At 27.5% G+C, this 23,876-nt stretch overlaps 1 protein-coding gene across 1 annotated transcript in view; it reads left to right on the plus strand.

Moving 5' to 3' along the window:
• LOC100208898 (ral GTPase-activating protein subunit beta) overlaps positions 1-23,876 on the plus strand; it is a 74,854-nt gene that overhangs the window by 39,247 nt on the left and 11,731 nt on the right. The window contains exons 13-15 of the mRNA XM_065805084.1: positions 11,117-11,200; positions 12,294-12,363; positions 23,782-23,873. Of these exons, the coding sequence (XP_065661156.1) occupies positions 11,117-11,200; positions 12,294-12,363; positions 23,782-23,873 (246 nt within the window). The remainder of the gene's footprint in view (positions 1-11,116; positions 11,201-12,293; positions 12,364-23,781; positions 23,874-23,876) is intronic.

Consider the following 23,876-nt stretch of genomic DNA (forward strand, 5'->3'; position numbering starts at 1 on the left):
TTTTGAAATTGAGGTGGTTTTTGATCAATTTCTCCAATTTCAGGTTGATGAATATACATTTTAAATCTTTGAGTAGCAGCAGGCACAAACCAGTCTCTGATTGTTCTTGTGACTTCTCTTCTATTTTTAAAAAGTAGACATTGGATGACTTTTAAATTCTTTATACTAGTTTTGTAGGTTTGATTATTGAGTTTTGCAGATTATCTATTTTAAACAAATCAGTTTATATATTATTTCAATTTAGGTTTATTTGGCACATAATATTGTAGTTACCATATATATAGATAGATGTAAACAATAAAAAAGACAAATATGAACATGTAAATATTGAGAATACATAAAAAAATACTACTGGGCTGCAATTGCAGAATCATTACTTTAAGATAAAAATATACCTAGTTATGAAATACAACAACAAATAATTATATAGAGTGAATGTTCTTAAAAAAGGCCCACTCGCTAGATTTTTAAAGTCAGATTCTTAAAATGATATCAGTGACCTAAATCGATTGAAACTTTCATGGTCATATAATTTTATACCTAAAATGCATATTTGTAAACTGTGTATCATGTTACTTAATTTGTTTATTTTAAGTTTTGTAATTTAAAAAAAGTTTGGCATTTAATAATTCAAAAAAAAACATCTAATTATTCTGAATATTCTGCACAAATTATTCTGTTGCATAAATGAATAACAAAATCATAAGTTGAATGTCAATAATTTGTTTTATTTTAATTGTTTTTGTTTGTTTATTTTTTTAATGTCAGCCTTGAAGAAGAAATTATTAATAACTTTAAATTTAAAATTTGAAATCTCAGTACAAATCTGTTGGTTGTATGTCCAATCAAAATAAAAAAGCTTTACATATTGTAGTGTAAGTATTTTAATTTATTTTATAGATTTATATATTAATAATATTAATAAATTTAATTTTAAAAATGTTTTTGTTTACTTTTTAGCATAGTCATCAGATTTAAACAAAAAAACTCTGAATTAAAAGTGTTACATGAAAAGAAATCCTGATCAAAAAAATAAAAACGCTAGACTTTGAATACAAAGATTTTTTTTATTTACTGCATCTGAAAGAATGAGAAAGTCTCAAAAATGCCAAAAAGGCAATTCTACTGTGAAATTGAATCACTCTTCATTTGCAAATATTAAAAAAAAAGATGAAGGAAAATATATGCAAAAAGTTTCTCATGTTCTCTGAAGCAAGATTATACATTAGCAATAGTTTTTTTTACTGAACTCCTTTTCAGTAAAAAACTGAATAAAGAAGCTTAACCAAAAATCCTTAAAAAAAATTACAACTTTTTGCAGATTTTTAAATTTTAAAAATTTATAAAAGATATAATATGAGGCGTTGCGAACGAAAGGGGCACACCAACCAATTTTCGAAAATCCGTTTTCTTTAACCATTTTTTACTTTAGTCTGTCATCTACAATATAACACAAGATCAACATGTCAGTGGGCCTCTTTCTGACTGAAAATCCCTTGTTATTTACACGTGATAAAATCAAAATCTTTTATTTTATGATAAAATCATAAAATAAAAGAGGGGGAGGAGGTGTAAACTCTTCTACCACGTGGTAGGAAAAAGTGTAATTTTGTACGCTTACTCAAAACTTGATTTTGGTTGGTGTGCCCCCTTGCAAATTTCAGTCTTGAAACTTCAAACGCGATTTACTCAAAACTTGATTTTGGTTGGTGTGCCCCTTTCCTTCGCAACGCCTCATATTAGTTACTTAAATCCATTAAAATTTTCATGGTTGTATTAAATCCATCAAAACTTTCATTTTATGCATAGAATTGCATATTTGTTAACTGTGGACAAGAATAAAAATTAATTTTTTGAACTAAAGTCCACTTAAGATTTGCTAAATTTTTGGAAAGTTTGAGATTTTTAAATGCTATCAAAACATTACTTTGGTATTGATTTGCAATGACATCACAAATGGTGGAAGCGTTTATTTAACAGTGAAAAGTGAAAAAAAGACAAAAGGAAAAATGAAAGAAAAAATTTTAAAGAACGAAAAAGATAAGTTAAAAATAAAGTAAAATAACAAAAGTATTAAAAGGTATAAACAAAATAAAAGATTAAATAAAAAATAGAAAAAAAATAAATAAATAACATAACATAAAAAAAATAAATAAAAAGTAACAAGTTAAAAGAAAAGAAGTTCAAAAGATGTTCGAAAAAATAATAAAAAGAATTAATTAAAACAAAAATAATTTGCTAAAAATTTTCAACGCTTTTCTGTTTCCGCCAAGAATAACAAATATAATTTATTTTATTTTGTAGAAGTTTTTGTGTTCGCCTTTTTGTTTTTGTTTTGTAGCTTTTGTGCTTGCCATTTCGTATATATAAAGTTTGTTATTATTTGTCCTGTTGTTGCTAATTATTTTTATTGTTGTTATTATTAAGTGTCTTTATATTTTTTTGTCTTTTTATTCAATTGATTATAGCTTAATCTTTTTTTTTAAATTAATTTAATTTACGCTTTTATTTATTAATATTGCTGTTGAATTTTTTGTTTGTTCATTTATTTTATTTTGGTGTCACTCCAATGACTATTTTTTAACTATATGAGTGACACCCCAGCCAGCACAAACACGTGTTTTTAGAATTTAAAATGTTAACACATTTAGATATCTAAATTCAGAGAACTATAAGACATCTAATTATATTTATCTTTGAGACGACAAAAAATAGCTGTCTCAAGCCGTCTAAAAGATGACTACTAATAGGTGTTTTATATTTATCTGAATTTAGACATCTAAATGTGTTAACATTTTAGATGCGAAGAAAAACGTCTAAAAGATGTGTTTATGCCGGCTGGGACCTAACCTAATTTTGTAAAATTATAAAAATTTGTAATTTTCAATTTTTGGTTAAATAAATGGATAAATGATATTAAAAAAGAAATCTTCCTTTACTTTAAAAGCTATAAATATAAAGATATTTATTAGCTATAAATATAAAGATATAAATATAAAGAGAAAAAGTTCTCTTTTGTTTTTATGAATTTGAGCAGAAAGCTTTTTTTTTTTAAAAAAACTTTTTAAAAACCACATACAAATAAATTTAGTATAAATATTTTTGCTTAGAGCCCACTTAAAGGCGCATAAAAGAAACCAAAGAAGATATTGAACTACCTATTTATTTAATTGGTGGTGTATATAATTGGTGGTGTATATAATTGGTGGTGTATATAAAATATTATCAAACAGAATAAAAAAATTATCAATTTGCAATTCTGCGATATATCAAATTTAACAAAAATAAATAAACGAAACTAGAATTTAAAATCTCCTTTATGTGGTTTATTGCAAGCTGCATATCTTTTTTGCATTGATTAATTAAGACTCTTGGCAGAACAATTTTTTTTTAAATTGAATCTAAAAAACCATTCTTTTAAATAAAAGAGCATCAAAAAAAAAAGGGTAAGTAGAGGTAAGTAGAAAAGAAGGGTAGTAGAGCAGATTAGATTTACGCTACACCTACGGGATTATCAGTTGACTGGTATAGTGCAGCTGCAGTTCATGGCTATATCATAAAACATTGAGGATAGCCTCCTTGTACTTCAAAACTAAACATAAAAGAATAAAAACATCCTATTTCACAATTTCAACCCACGACTTAGCTTTTGTGTATCTCGTCACATCCATTAGATTACAGTAACTTATTGATTACAGAAATATTAAAGAATGTTTATTATAAAATATACACATTTATAAGGAACTATAGAAGTGCAGAAAATAAAACTAAATTGTAAAAATTAAAATTTATAAGTATTGAAATGTTAAATTAAATTAGTTTTCGTTAAAAATTAGATTAATAAAAGCAACTGAGAAAATTTAAAATATTTTATTTAAACAACTAAAATATTTTCAAGAGCAAGGAGAGACGAGGTTATAAATTTGTTACATTTTTTAGAAGGGGGAGGGTCAGCATATATAGACGATTTGTTATTATGAGCTCCATAACTATCCAAAATTATGTGACATAATTTATGGATGTTCAGTAAAGCAATTACTATACCCCTTTGTGCAATATTTATTGTACAATAAAGAGATTACTATACTTTTTAGCAATTAGATATTTTCAGATAACTTTGATTTTTTTGTTTATTAATTCAAAATTTCTGGATTTACTAAAAACTCCTTGTTTCCACTTTTCCAAAGAAAAACCTAATCCACTTATTACACCTTATTATTCTTGTAAGCTGATGGCATAAGTTTTCTAACAGCTACATTGACATCAATGTTTTTCTTAAGTATCTGTATTTAAAGACATTTTTCATGGACGTTTTCTAAGTTCATTGTTGTTAAGTTTGCAGTAACTTAACTTTGGATTGCTTTTGGGCAAAAAAAAAAAAAAAAAAAGGCAAATATGTTTACTTTTTTGTTTGACAAAAAAATAAACTATTTTTGAAAAATTTATATATATATATATATATATATATATATATATATATATATATATATATATATATGTATATATATGTATATATATATATATATATATATATATATATACATATATATATATATATATATATATATATATATATATATATATATATATATATATATATATATATATATATATATATATGTATATGTATATATATGTATATATATATTGTGTATATATATATATATATATATATATATATATATATATATATATATATCTATGTATATATATATATATATCTACTATAGCGTATTTATATAAGCATTTGCTCCCTTTTTTTGCTTATTTTAATCGATACAGCTTTTTTAGAAAAAGAAAAAAATGAAGAATAAAATGAGTTTGTTTGTCAACCAAATAAACAATATATGGAGATCTTTTTCTTTTATTCCACAAATAAAATATTAACAAAAAGTTACACCAATATATAAATTATAACAAGGTTTAATATTAGCACATTTTTAAGCTTTTCAAAAAATCATCAGTAGTGCTGTTGTTGTATTCATGATAAGAAAATATAGTTTTTGGTTGTGAAAATGTTTTTCACAAATGTCAAGAAATTATACACAAAGTAAGCGTATCAAACTCGCCATATACCAAAAGGAATCCACCAAAAGATCCTAAAGGTAGATCATTTATTGCTGGAATTAACTCACCGACATCACATCTAAGTCAGTCCTTACATATGATTTTATCTCCAGTTATAACAAAGTAAAAAACTTTCAGTAAAGATGATTGGGATTTCTTAGGAAAAATACCAAGAGCATTAGATTCATTTAGACAGTTATACTTTGACATGTGACATTGTCAATCTATATACTAGTATTACGCACAACCTAGGTTTAGAAGCTTTGAAGTTCTGGATCATAAAACATTAAAATATAATATATTAAAGATTTATTTTAAATTTATTATGGAATCGGCATCTTTTATTTTAAGTAACAATAACATTTTATTTAACAACCAAATGTTTCGCCAAATTACAAAAACAACCATGGGTACTAACTTCACTCCAGATTATGCTTGCCTCACAATCTGTAATTTACAGAAAAAAAAAACTTTTTCCTAAAATTTTACTTGAATACTTTTGCAACAAAGAAGTTAATGACATAAAACAATTTTATTATAGATATTGATGGTTTCATAATCTGGCCAAAACATTTGGACATCATTAAGTTTAAAAATTCTCTAACGGAACTAGATAATTCAGTCGTGGTATGTAACTTTCACAACAGACCTGGGCATAGAATTTGTAAAAGATGGTAACATTTATAATATTATTAGTTTCTTAGATTATATTAATTATTTCTTATATTAATCATTCTTGAAAACAGCAATAAAAGAAAAACTGACATTATAAAGAAACTAATACTCTTGATTACTTAAACTACAACAGCCATTATTTATACCACATAAAACTACAACAGCCATCATCCAAATTACATAAAAAAGAACATTCCTTATAATCTCGCTAAAAGAATAACTGTTTTCACTTCTGATTAAGGTAAAGAAAAACAACGTTTAGCAGAACTAAAAATGTGGCTAAAAGAATGCGAATAACCCAGTAATGTTATTGAAAAAGCATTTCACAATGCAAAACTCCTTGGACCAGCTCCCCAAAACCAAAATCTAAAGAAATCTTTTCTCTAATTACTACTTTTTACTGCTATCTGAATTGTCAACCTTATGAAACAAACCTGAATTGTCAACCTTACTGAAACAAACCTTTTGCTAAATCTGTCTTCAAATGAATGAGTAAAAGAAGCTTTTTTCTAATATCCAGCCAGTTATTACATTTAAACAACCACCCAATTTACTAAAAACACTTCTGAAAAAATCCAATTAAATATAAGAAAAAAAATAAAGAAGCTGGGTTATTTAAATGTAAAGATAATTGGTTGCAAAGTATGTATATTTTGCAACAATTACCTTTGCATTATTATTATATATCAAGAAGTCTAAACATTGGACATAAAATGTTATATTATTTGTAATAGTAAGTATGTAATATACTATTTTAAATGCTTATCATCTAACAAGAAAGCTACATACACCAGAAAAACAGAAAATTCATGACTTCGCACAACTGGACATATTTTAAGTTGTAGAAACGGACAATCCGCACATAAGTTTGATAACCATGTATACCATTGTCAACCAGGGATACGGAGTCCTAAAAAGATTTATATCTCTATTTTTTCTGGGTCCCTGGTGTTCAGAAGTTCTAGATGTTCGTTGGTTTATGATCTGCAAAATGGAAAAAATTCATGAGATTTAATGACTTGGAACTTATTTGATTTTAAAATTGATTGTTCCTCAAACCTAAAAGACTTTTTTGTCATTAGTAGTTCATAAGTTTTTTTTATATTTTTAAAGCTCCTGGATACCATAAACTAGGAATTTAATCTTTTTGTGACTTTTATATCTGGAGTCCTTTTTGGGACTCCGCATCTCTGTTGTCAATGTGTGAATAATTTTATTAAAGTACATCTTTTCCATCTTTTTGTTTTTCTGGAGCTCAAAAATGGAAAAAATTTAATTTATGAAAAACATTTGCACATCTAAAATCATGATACTCTTAATTGACATTTCAAATTATGACTAATAGATTACTATAGTTACGGCTTTAATTTATCAGCTTCAATAAGAAATTATCATTTCCTGTTTAAAAAAAAGTATACTTACTTATTATGAATACAACAGTAGAACTACTGATGATTTTTTGATAAGCCAAAAATTGTGCAAAAAATAAACTTTGTTATAATTAATCTCATTTTATGGTGTAATTTTTTGTAAATATTTTATTTGAGGAATAAAAGAAAAAGATACTCTATATATTGATTATTCGGTTGACAAACAAATGACAAACAATATATATATATATATATATATATATATATATATATATATATATATATATATATATATATTTATATATATATATGTATATATATACTGTGCTGAGCCAAATCATTTTAACAGCGTTGAAAACAAGCTTACAGTGCATTTAAAACGCCATAGGGTCCTGCCATCTGGCGAATACTTCATAACTATTTATTTAAATGGTTGCTTCAGCAGCTGACTTTGTTTTTAAACACATTTTGTGTTATTTTATTAATATTTATCCATTTTTATCGGGTTTTCTCGTGGCGATCAGTGAGTTTTCAAATTTTGGCAATTTAGCAGGTATGTTAAAATTTATTTCTAAACTATTGTTTAGTTTAGTAATTGTAATTTAATGACATTTTATGCAGTTTTATAGTATTTTACTTATGGATTTATGTGGAAAGCATGAGATTTTGGTTTTTTTAGCCCATAAAATTGTTTTTTAATATCATGTAACAAAATTGAAATTTTTGGTCAATAAAATTTAAAAATTGTCATATTCTGTAGAAATAACAATTGTAATAACATGATTTATTATGTATTTTATATTTATACTATTGCACTTTTAATATTTATTACTTCTTTTTATTATTTTATATTATTTAAAAATTTTGTTTACATTTTTCAGACATGACTCCGTATAGAAAGTTGACGATGGAACAGAGATGTGAGGTGTTGGGGAAGGTTAAGGAGGGATATTCGTATCGGAAGGTGGCACAAATAATGAAAATCCACTACCTGACTGTATTTGGAATTGTGAGAAAGCATGCCGCAACCAACTCCGTACGCGATCTTCCCAGGGACGGCCGGCCAAAGAAGACCACGGTCAGAGAGGATCGGATGTTAGTTCGTATGAGTATGAAAAGTCGTTGAATGACATCATCGGACATCAGGAAACAGTCGGCAGTGGACATATCTACAAGCACAGTCAGAAGGAGACTCCTGAAGGCCGGTCTACAAGGTTGTGTAGCGGCCAAGAAACCTCTTTTGACTGTTGCCCACAAGAAAGCTCGATTGGATTTTGCGCGACGACATAAGGACTGGGGTGTTGAGGAGTGGAAAAGGGTGTTGTGGAGCGATGAAAGCTCATTCCAGATGTTTTGTGGGGCTAAAAGGGCTTATGTAAGAAGGAAAGCCGGGGAAAAGTTCATCCCACAGTGCATTGTTCCAACAGTTAAGCACGGGGGAGGTTCCATAATGGTTTGGGGTTGCATGTCCTGGGCAGGGGTTGGCCAGTTGTACAGGTGTGAGGATACCATAAATCAACACCAGTATGTCAGGGTCCTCGAGAACTGTATGCTGCCATCAGCCAATTTGCTTTTTGGCAATGGAGAAGAGTTCCTATTCCAACAGGACAATGCTCCTTGCCATAAAGCAAGGCTTGTGACTGCATATCTGGAGGATCATGATATACGGGTACTGAACTGGCCAGCCCAGAGTCCAGACCTCAACCCCATAGAGCACCTGTGGGAAATGTTTAAACACTTGCAAGGAGCAAACCCTAGCAATAAGGATGCACTTTGGGCCTATTTACAGAACATATGGAATGATATTTCACCAGCTACTGTTCAGATCTTGATTAGCTCTATGCCCCGTAGGATCAAGTCTGTCATCAAATCAAGGGGTGGGCAGACAAAGTATTAATAAACTGTGTAATTTTAAATTGTATGAACAGTTGCAATAAAAAAAATAATCCAAATCAATTGTTTTCAGTCGTTTTTATTTGTAACGCTGCAAGAAAATAGAAAAAAACCTTAAAAATATTACTGTTATAATGACTTCTGCACAGCACTGTATATATATATATATATATATATATATATATATATATATATATATATATATATATATATATATATATATATATATATATATATATTCACTCCATCATATATAGATAATAAATTGTTTCCTATCTTTATAACATATAATGTTTTCAAAAAAAGAAGAAAAAAATAGAATAATGAAAGAAAAGATAGCTGCCTCTTGCTAAACCCTCGGTTGATGTAGTAGCACTTCTTTGTGGCGGCAGGCTTTAAGGCTATAATATAAAATACCTTAAGGCTATATATATTATTGATCGGTTTAATATTGTAATAAAATACTTGATCATAGTGTGATCAGTTTAATATTGTTATAAATTACTTGATCAAAAGTGCTCAATAATATTAGTAAAAAAATTCAAGTAAAAAAAAAACTTTAAAGAAATTACAAATACAATGAAGCAAGTTCTGATATTTCTATATTAACATTACATCTAACATTAAATCTAAGAAAAAAAAGAAGATATAATAATGGCAATCTAATCACCCATGTCATAGGACAACAAAAGTTCATTTTTGTGTCTGGACATAAGCAAATTAGAACCACTTTGCCCCATTTTCTAAGTAAGTTTGTGCTTTTATAAAATAAGATTTCAAAATTTTCATTTAAAAAAAGATGACAAGTTTTCGAAATTGGTTTGTATGGCCAGCAACACCTAATAACACACACACTCACATATATATATATATATATATATATATATATATATATATATATATATATATATATATATATATATATATATATATAAATATCTTAATAATATATATAAAGGGCAATGTGTGTGTGTTTGTTTGTTTGTTCTCTATAGAAATCCAAACCGCCGGACCGATCTTGATGAAATTTGGCATGGGGGTAGTCCTCGAGGGGGAGAAGGTTCTTAGCTGGGTTTTGACCCCGTACCCTGATCCCCGGGGTCAAGGAGGCCCAAAAATGGGCCCCCCTGACCCTGGGGTCAGGGGGACCATTTTTTGGGCCCATTTTTGAGCCCATTTTTGTGTACAGATATCAGGTAAGCCAGTTTAAATATTGGCCCGGGCAACGCCGGGTAACTCCAGCTAATATATATATATATATATATATATATATATATATATATATATATATATATATATATATATATATATATATATATATATATATATATATACATATATATATATATATATATACATATATATATATATATATATACATATATATATATATATGTATACATATATATATATATATATATATATATATATATATATATATATATATATATATATATATATATATATATATATATATATATATATTATATATATATATATATATATATATATATATATAGCAAAACAAAGTTTTTTTTGAATGTTTTTGAAGTTTGTTTGTAAAACTCAACTTTATTTTAGTTTATTAAAGGTTGAATTTTTTGATTACTCTTGTGTAATTTTTATCCTATTGTATTTTTTGGAATGAATGTATTTATCATGTATAAACTTCCAACACATTTAACATGTGCAAACACTCAACAAATTAAATGTATAAAATTACCCATCATAGAGAAACACCCAATAAGTAAATTCATCCGCATCTTAAATTTAAGATAATTGGTCTACTAAATATTATATAAAGATAAATTTGATTCCAGATGCTTTTCTAATCTAAGATGCATCCATTTCACTGCATTCATTAATCCATTTGTGTAAGCTGCTTCTGTTTTTTCAATGTTTTGTCATTAGTATTATTTTTGTAAATTGAACAATTCATATGGGTTTTAAAGTATGTCTTTTACAATTGTTATGCAATGCATGACTGCATTATGGGATACATAAAGTGAATATTTTATAGTTGAGTAAAAATGACCTTGTTTCCATTTTGTCCTAAACAAAAAAATTGTTTTTTAGTCATTGTTGTTATTACTACAAATACTTTTTTAAAGGGTTTTTTTCCAACACCTTGTGGTCCTGAATCAATGTTTACTTTAATGGATGAGAAAGACTTTTGTACTGAAAATGATCGTAAAGTAAGCCGATTACAATAGTAATGTTAATTATTTTGTTTTTGTATCTTTTTTATCTAGCAAATTTAATTATACTTATGTTCTTGCTTTTACTTTATTTTGATATTCAGTTTTTTATTATTTTTTTGATATTTTGTCAAAAATCATCATTATTACTATAATTTAAACTTCAATAAAAAATAAAAATCATAAGTTTGTAAATCAAGACTGATATTTTATATTTATTTTTTGTTTGTGTTGTTGTTTACACCAGCTCAAGCGACTTGATTGTAACTCTTTTTATTAATGATTTTTATTGATTGTATTTTTTTGTTAATATTATTATACCCGTATTTTGATTAACTCTGTCTTTAACCTATCCTTAATTAAACAAAATTGTCTTCTCTATAAAAATTTTTTTTTTTTTACTTTAATGAACAACTAAACAAATGTGTGAAATTTTGAAACAGAATAAAAACAAAGCAAACAAAACATTAAAATCAATTAAAAATGGCTTCATTAAACAAGTCAATATAACTATAAATTAGTTAATTTTAAGAACAAAATTTAAGATATGGTTACAAAGTATGTGTAAGAAAATAATAGCAAGTATATAATAACACAAATAACCTATACTAAAAGAAACAGTTTTTGCCCCCTCTCATGTCATAATAGAAAAAAACAAACAATGGAAAAACTGTTTTTTAAAAATGTGTTCAAATTGAAAGTATGACAAAAAAAATTCAATGAGACATTCTTTAAATTCTGTAATGTATAAAATTATGCATCCTTTAATTGCAACACACAGCATTATCTCCTAATCACACAGCATTATCTCCTAATCACACAGCATTATCTCCTAATCACACAGCATTATCTCCTAATCACACAGCATTATCTCCTAATCACACAGCATTATCTCCTAATCACACAGCATTATCTCCTAATCACACAGCATTATCTCCTAATCACACAGCATTATCTCCTAATCACACAGCATTATCTCCTAATCACACAGCTTATCTCCTACACACACAGCATTATCTCCTAATCACACACCTAATCACACATCTCCTAATATAGACAATTCACTTATATATGTAATTTTTTAATTTAGTTTAATTACTATGCATTGGATGGTTCGTTAATCATAGGACTTTTGGAAGATGGTCTTCACAGTTTGCCAGGTAATGAACGTTTAACTTAAGTATTTTAAAATATATTTTTACATGCTTGTGATGGGATACAAATATAATTCAGGGCTCGAATTAATGTAAAAAAATCTTATCCGGAGGGGAGGGGGCATTATTTATTTTAACTTATTTATAATAACATATATAATAAGTCTTATTTTTGCATAAGATGTCATAACATTTACGTTCAGCGGTTGTAAAATAGCTTTAGTTATAATTTACATTATTACTCTTATTATATTGCACTAAATCTAACGGCTGTATTTTGGTAAAATCAATGAATTTGATATAATCTTCTTTTAATTAATTATTTCATTTTTTATTTTATTTACATATTTTAAACTGTTTAAAACAACTAGAATATTTAATTTTCTATAAATTTTAACCAGTAAAAAAAATTATTTAAAATTCTAACAAAACAATCTATAAATTTGAAACAGTTATAAAAACCTATTAAAAATGACGAAAACATTATCGTGATAAAATGTTAAAACTTAACATTTTCACGAAAACCTGCACAATCACAAACAAGAATGATAATTAAATTCTTATTAAGTAAGTTTTCTTATCTAAGTAACCTTATCAAATTCCCATGATATTTCTATCTATTGCTTTTTCATTCAATGTATTTTTTAATAAAAGTGAACGCTAACTTTAAAAAAGCGAAAGAAAAAAATGTGTCTAAATAATAGAATCTTTTACGATCTAATACTTTTTTTGATTTAAGTTTTGCCAAGTAATACGCAATATTAAACTTTTTCCGTAACGAGTCAGCGTCTTTTACGGCCATTTTACGTAAACCACGCTGGATTGAAGTATTATGAATAACATGGTTAGATAATGAAACTGAACCTAATGTTGTTTGTTGATGAATTCGCGTGGCCTCTTTATGTTGCGCACTGCTTAAGTGCGATGCCAGTGAATCTTTTTTTATTGATATTGTTCCTGGTTTGATCCAGGTCATGGAAAACAATTTTGTTTGACTTATCCGTTTTTCAAATTGTTTACATAAACTGCATCTTAATCTTATAACTTCATTTCCATTTAAATCATATTCTAACTCGCAATTAAAATGTTTTCCCCACTTTTTAACTGTAGATAATCTGCATCTGTGGTCCTTATTTGCATCCATTTATTGCTATTAATTTATCATTAGCAAGTGTACTAACAAACTTTAAAGTTTTATTTTAATAACTATTTAGAGTCTACATTGCCTTCCGCTATTCTTCGCAAAATAAACTTATCAAAATATCATTAAATTTGTTCATAATGAATGAGCTAAATCGGAATAAAGCCCTTGAGAATTCGAGTTAAGAAAGTGACTTTTCAATTAGTTAACTTTTATTTCTTTTTTCAATCAATATCTTTTATTTCTTGATTCGAATAGGTATTTAATCGTTTGTTTTTTATAAATTTTTCCTTCCTTAAACAATCGGTCTTTTTCCTGCATTTAAACATTTTTGCTAATTGATTTTTTAAATCTTTTATTTTTCTTTCTTTTACTTTATGCTCTGCTTTAAAAAAAAAATTATCGTTACAGAAGTCACTGCAGTTTTATACTGTAAAAGAACACTAAATATTCGCGAATAGAGTATCAATCTTCTAAAGTAAAAAAAGAATAATCACGAAAAAAAGAAAGATCGCGAAAAAACAAATTTTAAGAAAAAACTAATCACGAAGGTGCGAAAAGTAATCACAATTCGCGATCGCGATACGCTTAATTCGAGCCCTGTAATTGTATAACATATTACTCAAGACTCCATTCTCTACCTCTACTAATCACTTATATGTCACTGTATGTAATACTGATATCATATATAGGTTGGTTCTTCTAATGATGCTCTTTTTCTTCCAGACAAGGTCCAAAAACACATTGTAAATGTAGTTATCTGCCAAGCTTGAACATCATTGTTAAGTTGAATCTCTTTTTCTTTTCTACAAATAATATTATGGTTGCTGCTCAAAGCAGCTATCTTCTCTAGTTCCATCAACCAAAACTCTTTTATCCTCTCTAGTTCCATCAACCAAAACTCTTTTATCCTCTTTAGTTCCATCAACCAAAACTCTTTTATCCTCTCTAGTTCCATCAACCAAAACTCTTTTATCCTCTCTAGTTCCATCAACCAAAACTCTTTTATCAGTAAAGTTATATTATTTTACTGTTTTTGTCCCTGAATGCTCCCAAAAATTTTATTTGTCTAGTTTTTTTCCATGTATTTCAATACTTTGGAAATCTCTTCATGTTTTCCTGACTCATATAACAAATGACTTTTCAAGTCTTCCATCAACCGTTTCCTTACACTTTAACTCAATTCTTTTTTTTTTCCTAGTAACTCCCAATTTAATGTGGTTGCTTGCAACCTTGTTTTTGAATTCAAATTCAAAAAAAAAAAAGTAAAAATGTTAGCAATCTTAAAAAATAACAATCGATACACTAAAGTTGATTTTAAGTTAGTAATCCTAAAAATGTTAGTAACTATGTTGCTTGTTTTGTTTGGAAATTTGTCTGAGTTTTTTGGCTATGTTCTTTGTCACGAAAATTTATTGAAACCTTGGAGGAATTCTTTATTGTTTTTTTTTTTTTTTAATCCATTTATTTAACCTGAAAATCAAAAATTACAAATTTAATTATAATTTACAAAGTTATGTTCGGTGTCACTCATATAGTTAAAAATGAGTCAATGGAGTGACACCTTAATAAAATAAACAAATAAAATAATAAAGAAAGTAAACTACAATAATACAAGTAATAAAAAACAAAATATAAAGGAATACAATATTAAAGCCTATATTACACATTACATAGATTAGTTAAACAAAAGTAAATATCAAGATGTAGAAAAAGCAACAACAACTAAATTGACAGAAAAAAATGCAAAAAAATACGTTCAACATTTTTTATATACATAAATACACGACATATAAACAATGTACAAAATTAATTAAAGTTGTTCCTTTTCTTTTCTTTCCATAAAATTTTTGTGGAAAAAATTTTAGTTCTTTTTCCATTTTCGAAGACTTTTTCCTTTTAACTTTGCTTTCATTTGTTTTTGTTTTTTTTCATAAAACTTTTTTTTTTTTTCATTTGCACTTGTAATTGAGATTGCAAAATTAAAAAACTAAAAATTAAACTCAGAAAAATAAATCATCTTTTCTGAATAAAAACATTTTTCTGATAACACTTATATAAATGAAGTGAAAATTTATTGCGCATATCATTGAATTAGGTTATTGGTTGAATATATTGAATATCGGTTTTCAGGATATTTATAGTTGCTTTTTAAGTGACAAACGGATCTGATGTTACAAAAAATTAGTTTTTAAAGATTTTTATAAAAAACTTTAAGAGTTAAGTAAAAAAATAAATGTTTGGCAGTTAGAATCAAGTTTTTGAATCTGTGAAAATTGCACAAAAATGTGTTAAAATCTCAGAAATAATGGTTCGTTCTGATGTCTGATGTTATTAGACTTTATTCCTAATTTTCTAATGTGAAAATATTTTACATTAGAAAATTAGGAATAAATTCTAATAACAGTTGCATTTATCTATCTCTGCTTGCATCAAGTTGTTTCAACTCTCTTAAAAAGACTTTAAAATTGAAGTTCATTTAAAATTGAGCTGACAAAGCTGTTTAAATTAATTTTGTCAGTGTTTACCATGTTACTAGCTATTTTCTTAAAAAGATCTGCTTGATTACTACTTGATTACTGATTAGCAGGAGTTAGGAAGACTATTTTGTTACTATGAAGAACTTTGCAAAAGTACAAAACAGAAGATTCATAGAAAGTAAAAGTTGAATTTAAGGCTTTTAGTGTTTGTTTTTTTCAGTGAGGATGATGAGGCTTAGTGTACCATTCCAGACAATGTTTTTCGAAAATGTTTACATTACTTACATAAGGTGGTAACTAATGAGCAAAAAACACATCTGTAAATTTTTTTTAAATTTAAAAATGTCATCTAAAGGTCGCCAACTTGAAAAAATGGTGTTTTTCACATATTTATCAACTTTGAATTTTAATAAATTAAAAAATAATTTATTTTATGTTATGTTACTTGGTGTATTTATTTAAGGTTATCAAATTAACATTTGGCCAAATTTTAATTGTTAAGTGGTTAATCTAGAAGTTGCCATATTAAGCCATTAAGTTTTATAGTTGCCATAAAGTTTTACTTTTTGACATTTTTTTTAACAAACAGTTGTTCCTATAGACTTAATGCCTTCAAAGAAATTGTTCTAATGTATGCAAAACATATTTTAGAGTATAATTGAGTACTAAAAGTTGTTGAGTGATTAAATTGTTTGCATTGGGAAATAAATATTTAAATGTAGTATATAAAATTTCATAAACTTTTATAAAATTAGATGTTATATCAATAAGAAGAATAATTTTAAGACTAGTTTATTAGGTAGGCGAATATTATATTATGATGTATCTTAGAAAAACTAGTTACTCTGAACCTGATAACTAGTCAAGCTACATTGTCTACCATCAAAGAAATATGTTTTAGCTAGATACAGGTTCTTTGTAAACTTACCGTGTCTTTCTTTTTTTCCTCATTTGTCAAAATCTTCTCTTTTACATGACATTCAAACTTCTCATCTTCTGGTAAATCAACAGAACTGCTATCAGTACTTTCATTTCCTGATTGTTGACCTGAGGATTAACCAATTGTTGAAAACAGTTTTTGCTTGCTTTGCTTTTGATCAATTTTCTTCCTCAAAAAGACCTTATTTTTCTTTATTTTATGGTGTACTTTTCTTGTGTAGATCTTGTCTTCTGCACCCAGACACACTTTTTTTTTGAGCTTGAAGAGCACCCAATAATTCAAGATTTTCGTCCGAAAAATTTTTTCTTTGTTTGATATACATCCTTTCTTCATCTGCAGTCTATAGTTATTTTTTTTGTTTTTTTTGTTTTTTGTTTTAACATTCACTTCTAACAAGGCTGCAAGCAACCACTATTAGAGTTGGAAGTTACTGGAAGAGAAAACATGAAGTTTATAAAGCAAGATAGCGGTTAATAGACAACTTAAAAGATTGTAATTTATATAAATCAGGAAAACAATATGAAGAGAGCATATTCCAAAGAAATGATGATTGAGGAATAAGACTAAACAAAAAGAAATTTTAGAGCACTTAGAAATAGTCACAGTAAAAGGATAACACTTGATTAAATGACAGGTAACACTATAATGAATTTTAGTAGATAGCATAAGAGATGCTAGCACTTTAGAGCAGCGCCCATTATAGTATTTATAGGAAAGAAAAAAGAAAAGCATTATTACAATGATGTGACAATGTTTAAAGATTGGCTGGAAGAGCAGGTCTAACTATGTTTACAATGTGTTTTTGTATCTAAAAGAGAAAAAGTATCATTCTAAGATTGGCTCCAGATATGGCAATAGTATTCCATACAAGGACAGATTTGAGATGTATAGAGATAAAGAATAGAATTCTTAGTAAGAAAATGGCGAGCATAATAAAGAAATGCAACCTCTGACCAAATTAGCAGATGCTAATTTTGCAATGGATTAGATATATGGTTTCCAAAAAAATTAGAAGTATGAGTTAATCTTAGAAGCTAAAGGGTAGATGACTCATAGGGTACATTAATGTTCATAAATATAGGAAGATCTAGGGTATTGCGATAACAATTAGTTAAAAAAATTAAGATTTATCTAAATTAAAGTTCACCAGCCACTGAGAGCCCCATGCTGTGGTGGAAGTGAGATCCTTTTCAAGCTCAAATGCCACCTCCAAGCATTCAGAGAGTATTGGGTTATCAATACAAGAATAGATGATAGTATCATCAGCAAACAATGCCACCTTTAATGTAAGAATTTCTGGGAGATTGTTAATGTAAATTGAAAAAAGTATAGGGTCAAAGATAGAACTTTGAGGAACCTCTCAAGTTATAGGAAATGAAGAAGAGTGCTTTCTATCGAGGACAACTTTTGTATTACGATTGTTAAGGACTCAATAATCTAAAAGATCTTAGCTGACACACTGTACAAAGAGAGCTTATGGAGATGACCAGCAACTTTATCAAAGGCTTAAAGATATGTCGAGAATGGTAGCCTAACCTCTCCACGTCTATCTAATGCACAATAAAACCTATTGGTTATTACCATTAACAAATCCACAGTAGAATGAGAAGATCAAAATCCATATTGATGATCAGAAAGTAAGTTATTAGATTCAAGATGAGAGATTAAGTGTTTGTTAATTAAAGGCTCAAAAACCTTGCTTATGATAATAAAAAGACTAATGTGACAGTAGTTAGATGAGTTAGATTGCTCTCCAGAATTTTCGAAAATAGGGTTGAGACAGAATAAAATAGGGATTACAGATGCCTCTTTCCAGCAGGCTGAAAAACATAACTCTGATAAGCACTTGTTAAATAGTTTTGAAAGTATAGAAGACAACTCCAGAGAACACTTCTGCATAGCAGAAGTGTTCTCTCTCTACTATAGCAGGTATGTTGTCTGGACCGCAAGCTGTAGAAGAGTCTAAGCAGAAAATCACTTTAGATACAGAAGCTGGAGTGATACAAATATCAAGCAATGGATCAGCCTGTTTGTCAGCTATATCAGGTAGAATGGGATTAATGGAATCAAGAGATGAGATTGATGAAAAATTTCTTAGCAAACAATTCAACTTTGTCTTTAAGTGAGGTTACAATTTATAAACACTGTTAAATATTCTCCAGAAATCTTGAGAGCCTAATTTTTGCAATAAAATATGAGATTTCTTGTTCTGAAAATAACAGGTTTTGGTGTTAGACTAAACATTTTTACAATGGTTTCTAACAATAGTAAACGGATGTCTATTTTCTGGAGAATCGTTTTATTGAATATGACAGATATGAAAGTAATGGTTGTAATTGAAAATTTCACCCCAATGAATGGAAAAACATGGAAAAAAGTGAGACTTGACTTGGAATTGTTAAGAAGGAATAAAAGATTCCATGAAAGCATGAATCGAAATAGTTACGTAAGAAGCACATTTATCAGCAGGAAGATGAAAGATTTCTACCCAAGGGCCTTTACAAAGGAAATCACAGAAAAAGTCCCAGTCAGTTTTAAGGTAGTTGTAAAAGGTATGATGACAGAAGGATTTTGATGATCTTCTTTAAATACAAGGCTAAATATTGGTGCCCACCCAATTCTTGATAAGAAACTTGGGACACATCTTGCGTGAATAGCCTGTAGCATCATGTTACCAAAATAATGCTTTCCAGAATTTGCCTAGGAAGAATAAGGTAATAGTTTAAGAGAGTTTAAATTTGTTAAATATTTAATAAGTAACAAGTGGCAAATATATATATATATATATATATATATATATATATATATATATATATATATATATATATATATATATATATATATATATAAATAAATTATGTTAGCGTATTTTACAAATAGAGTGCTCAATGTTCTTAAAGAACAGAGTAATAATAAATTAGTAAAAAACACTTATCTAACTTTTTTCTTCAACTTGAGGTTTCACCATTGCTGGATCATCAGGAAGAGTTACTAAATCTCAAAAAAAAATTCAATTTATAGAAAAAAATATTTTACAGGAAGTTATTTATTATTATTATAATTATTATAATTTATAACTAATTATTATAATAATTTATAACTTCCTGTAAAATATTTTTTTCTGTAAATTGAATTTTTTTTTAGTAACTCTTCCTGATGATCCAGCAATGATGAAACTTCAAGTTGAAGAAAAAAGTTAGATAACTGTTTTTTACTAATTTATATATATATATATATATATATATATATATATATATATATATATATATATATATATATATATATATATATATATATATATATATATATATATATATATATATAATGCATGCAAAATTGTTAATGCTTGCTTGAAAGAAATATCATTCGATTCACCACAATGCATATTAGCAAAAAAAGACAAAGAACCTGTGGCGACAAAAAGATCTCAAAGAACATGCAGAAATCATTGGAATTGGTTTTGATGGCTGTATAGACAAAACCCTAAGGTTAGTGGAACAAGACGATGGTAAAGTTAGCAGGGCCTTTTTCCATCAAAGATGATCATTATGTTATCTGCTCATATCCCAATTATACTTTGATCAGATTTATCCACTAAGTGGTAAAGCAGTTGATGTTGCAAAAGAAATCATTTCAGTTTTAAATAACAGAAATTCTCTTGTGACTTTACAAAGTGTTGTTTGTGATGGAAGCAATGCAAACATGGGCTGGAAAAATGGTATTATCTGTTTACTTGAGACTCGTATTAGCAAACCTCTTCAATGGTGTATTTGTTTACTTCACTTGAATGAGCTTTCTCTCAGAACAGTTTTCACTGCACCTGATGGCAGTACATCTGGTCCTACTGTATTCAAAAGTATTCTTGATGAACAACTATCTTTTGATGTTCATTTTCTACTGATAGTTGACTTTGCCAGTGTAAATGAAGTACCCATTGAAATGTCTGATGACATCATTCATGATTTCAGTAAAGATCAGAAATACTTACTTGAAACAATGCTGTTATCCAAGAATTCCAAAATTTGGATGTAGAAACGAAGAAGTATTTCATAAATACTCCTCCTGGAAATCTCATTCATGCCAGGTGGCTCACGTTTGCCAATCGCCTGCTTAGGCATGTCAACCGTCAAACCCACGACAAGTCTGATAAAAGTTGTTGATTACATCATCAAAGTTTACTGTTTCTGTTAGTTTTTAATCAAGAAAAATTGGAAATGCGTTGAAGGATCACAGAATTTTTTCATGATTATGAAATGTATTCGTAGTCTTAATTAGCCTGATACAATACCAATCATCCAAAAAGTATTGCAAAGAAACTGTTATTTCGCTCATCCTGAAACTGTTTTGTTGTCAGCCATCAAAGATGAAGACAACAAACAGCGATGCAGCAAAGAAAATCATTGCATTTAGAAAAAAAGAGAATACTGATGGGGTACATATTCTCTCTACAAAAGATTTCTCTCAATTTCCATCCTTTCTCATATTTAGAAATGATCCACTGCTCAAATCTCTCCTCCTCTGATTTTATCTGAAGTGAACAATGAAGACCTCTTAATTAATGTTACAAATGGCACTCTTCAAGTTTCAAATTCCTTCAACATTTTAAAAATGATATTCCATGCCATTTTTAAAATGTTGAATGTCTGGTTAAAGAAGTATCTAAAGTATCCAATATCATCCCAACCTATAAAAGACGTCATGGAATGCTTGTTCTGCTTCAAACAACTTAACGTTGTTTGAAGCAACGCTTTGAAACAACGTTAGGTTATTTAGGTGCTCCCAGAAGTCCTTACGGTCTTATCACAGAGCACCGCGGAAGAGCATTTAACTAGAAGTTCACGCCTCCTTCCTTACCAATGTCGCTTATTGAGCTAGAGCTGGTGTTGGACCTCTGGGTTCTGCGCCAGAACTCTAACCACTGCGCCATGGCTGCTCAACGTTTGAAACAACGTTAAATTGATTTTCAAACAACGAAAGTTAAATACCCAAAACACAAAAGGAAAAAAGATTTTATATAAGGATTTTGCATTTTCACATTCTGTTTTAGTATATAAATGTAGCTTTTATTCTTTACATGGTGTTATTTTGGTGTTATACTTATTTTTAAGTGATATGCATAACAGTGGATCTCATTACCCATATAATATAAGCAAAAGTTGCCCCCCTTTAAACTAAAATCAAAAAGGCTAATATTTTTCAGGCAGTCATAATACATGGTATAGCAACTTTTTCCAGTAGTAACAAAGCAATAATCAGAAAAATTAAAAGTATGACCCACCCTAATATATATATATATATATTTATATATATATATATTTATATATATATATATAAATATATATTTATATATATATATATATATATATATATATATATATATATATATATATATATATATGTATATATATATATATATATATATATATATATATATATATATAAATATATATTTATATATATATATATATATATATATTTATATATATATATATATTTATATATATATATAAATATATATTTATATATATATATATATATATATATATATATATATATATATATATGTATATATATATATATATATATATATATAGATCTATAGTTTGTTGGCTTTGGGAAGAGCGGAAGGAAAAAAGTGATTCTTACGCCAACATATACGTCACTTTTAATTACTTTTAACTTTCGTCCAACATTTCCGTGTTGGACGAAAGTAAAAACCATTAATTTAATTACAAATTAATCGTTTTTTAAAAAAACCACAAAAACGCAAATTTAATTGACCAGAATGTTTTAAAAACATTGTGAATGTTTTTAACAATATAAACAATGTTTTTATTTTTTTTTTTTTTAATAAAATGTTTTTATTTTTATTCTTTTTAATAAAATGTTTTTATTTTTATTTTTTTTACTGTAAATCATGCGCGGAGTTTTGCTACATCGACTATCTTATAGCCTGACTCGCAAGGGAGTGCTGCTACATCGACTGACAAATAGCCTGACTCGCAAGGGAGTGCTGCTACATCGACTGACAAATAGCCTGACTCACAAGGGAGTGCTGCTACATCGACTGACAAATAGCCTGACCCGCAAGGGAGTGCTGCTACATCGACTGAGGGTTTGGTTGGGGCAGGCAGTCTATCATTATTAAAAAAAAAAAATTCCGGTCTTGCATTTTAATTTTTACTTTTTGTCAACAAAATATGGAAAAAACTTTCGGACAACATCTACGGGTTGTATATATATATATATATATATATATATATATATATATATATATATATATATATATATATATATATATATATATATATATATATATATATACATGTATATGTATATATATATGTATATGTATATATAAGGCATGCTATCGGAAAAATCTGTCCACCTTTCTTGATCAAAAAAGGATGTAAGAAAGCTTAATTGTATTTAAATCAATATATTTCTGAAAATTAAGGCTGTAAAGATTACATATTAATAGGGAAAAAACAAAAAAAAATTAAGTTTTACAGATAATTCTGACTTTCTTTTTGATGCCTCCCATAAGTTTTGGATAGAGTGATTTTTGTATGTTTTAGCAGCGTAATCCCATTTTTTCTTCAAATCTGTAGCTGATCTACTGTTTTTCCACAATTTATATATATATATATATATATATATATATATATATATATATATATATATATATATATATATATATATATATATATTATACAGTATTACAAAGAAGTTTTGATTTGATTTCTCAGGTCAAAAAAAAACAATCTGCATAGACAAAATGATTCGTCACATTTTTTTAATTAACAATAATGTTTTTTTATGTCAATTAACTTTATAATATTAAACCTTTTTTTTAAACAAAGAATCACTACCTTCTGTTATGTCTATTATACGAGGTCCAACTGGAAAGAGAGTGTGTTTGTTGCAACTTCGCCATTTTTCACGTGCTAAGCAGGTA

Source organism: Hydra vulgaris, chromosome 09 (genome assembly GCF_038396675.1).
Source record: "Hydra vulgaris chromosome 09, alternate assembly HydraT2T_AEP".
NCBI lineage: Eukaryota > Metazoa > Cnidaria > Hydrozoa > Anthoathecata > Hydridae > Hydra > Hydra vulgaris.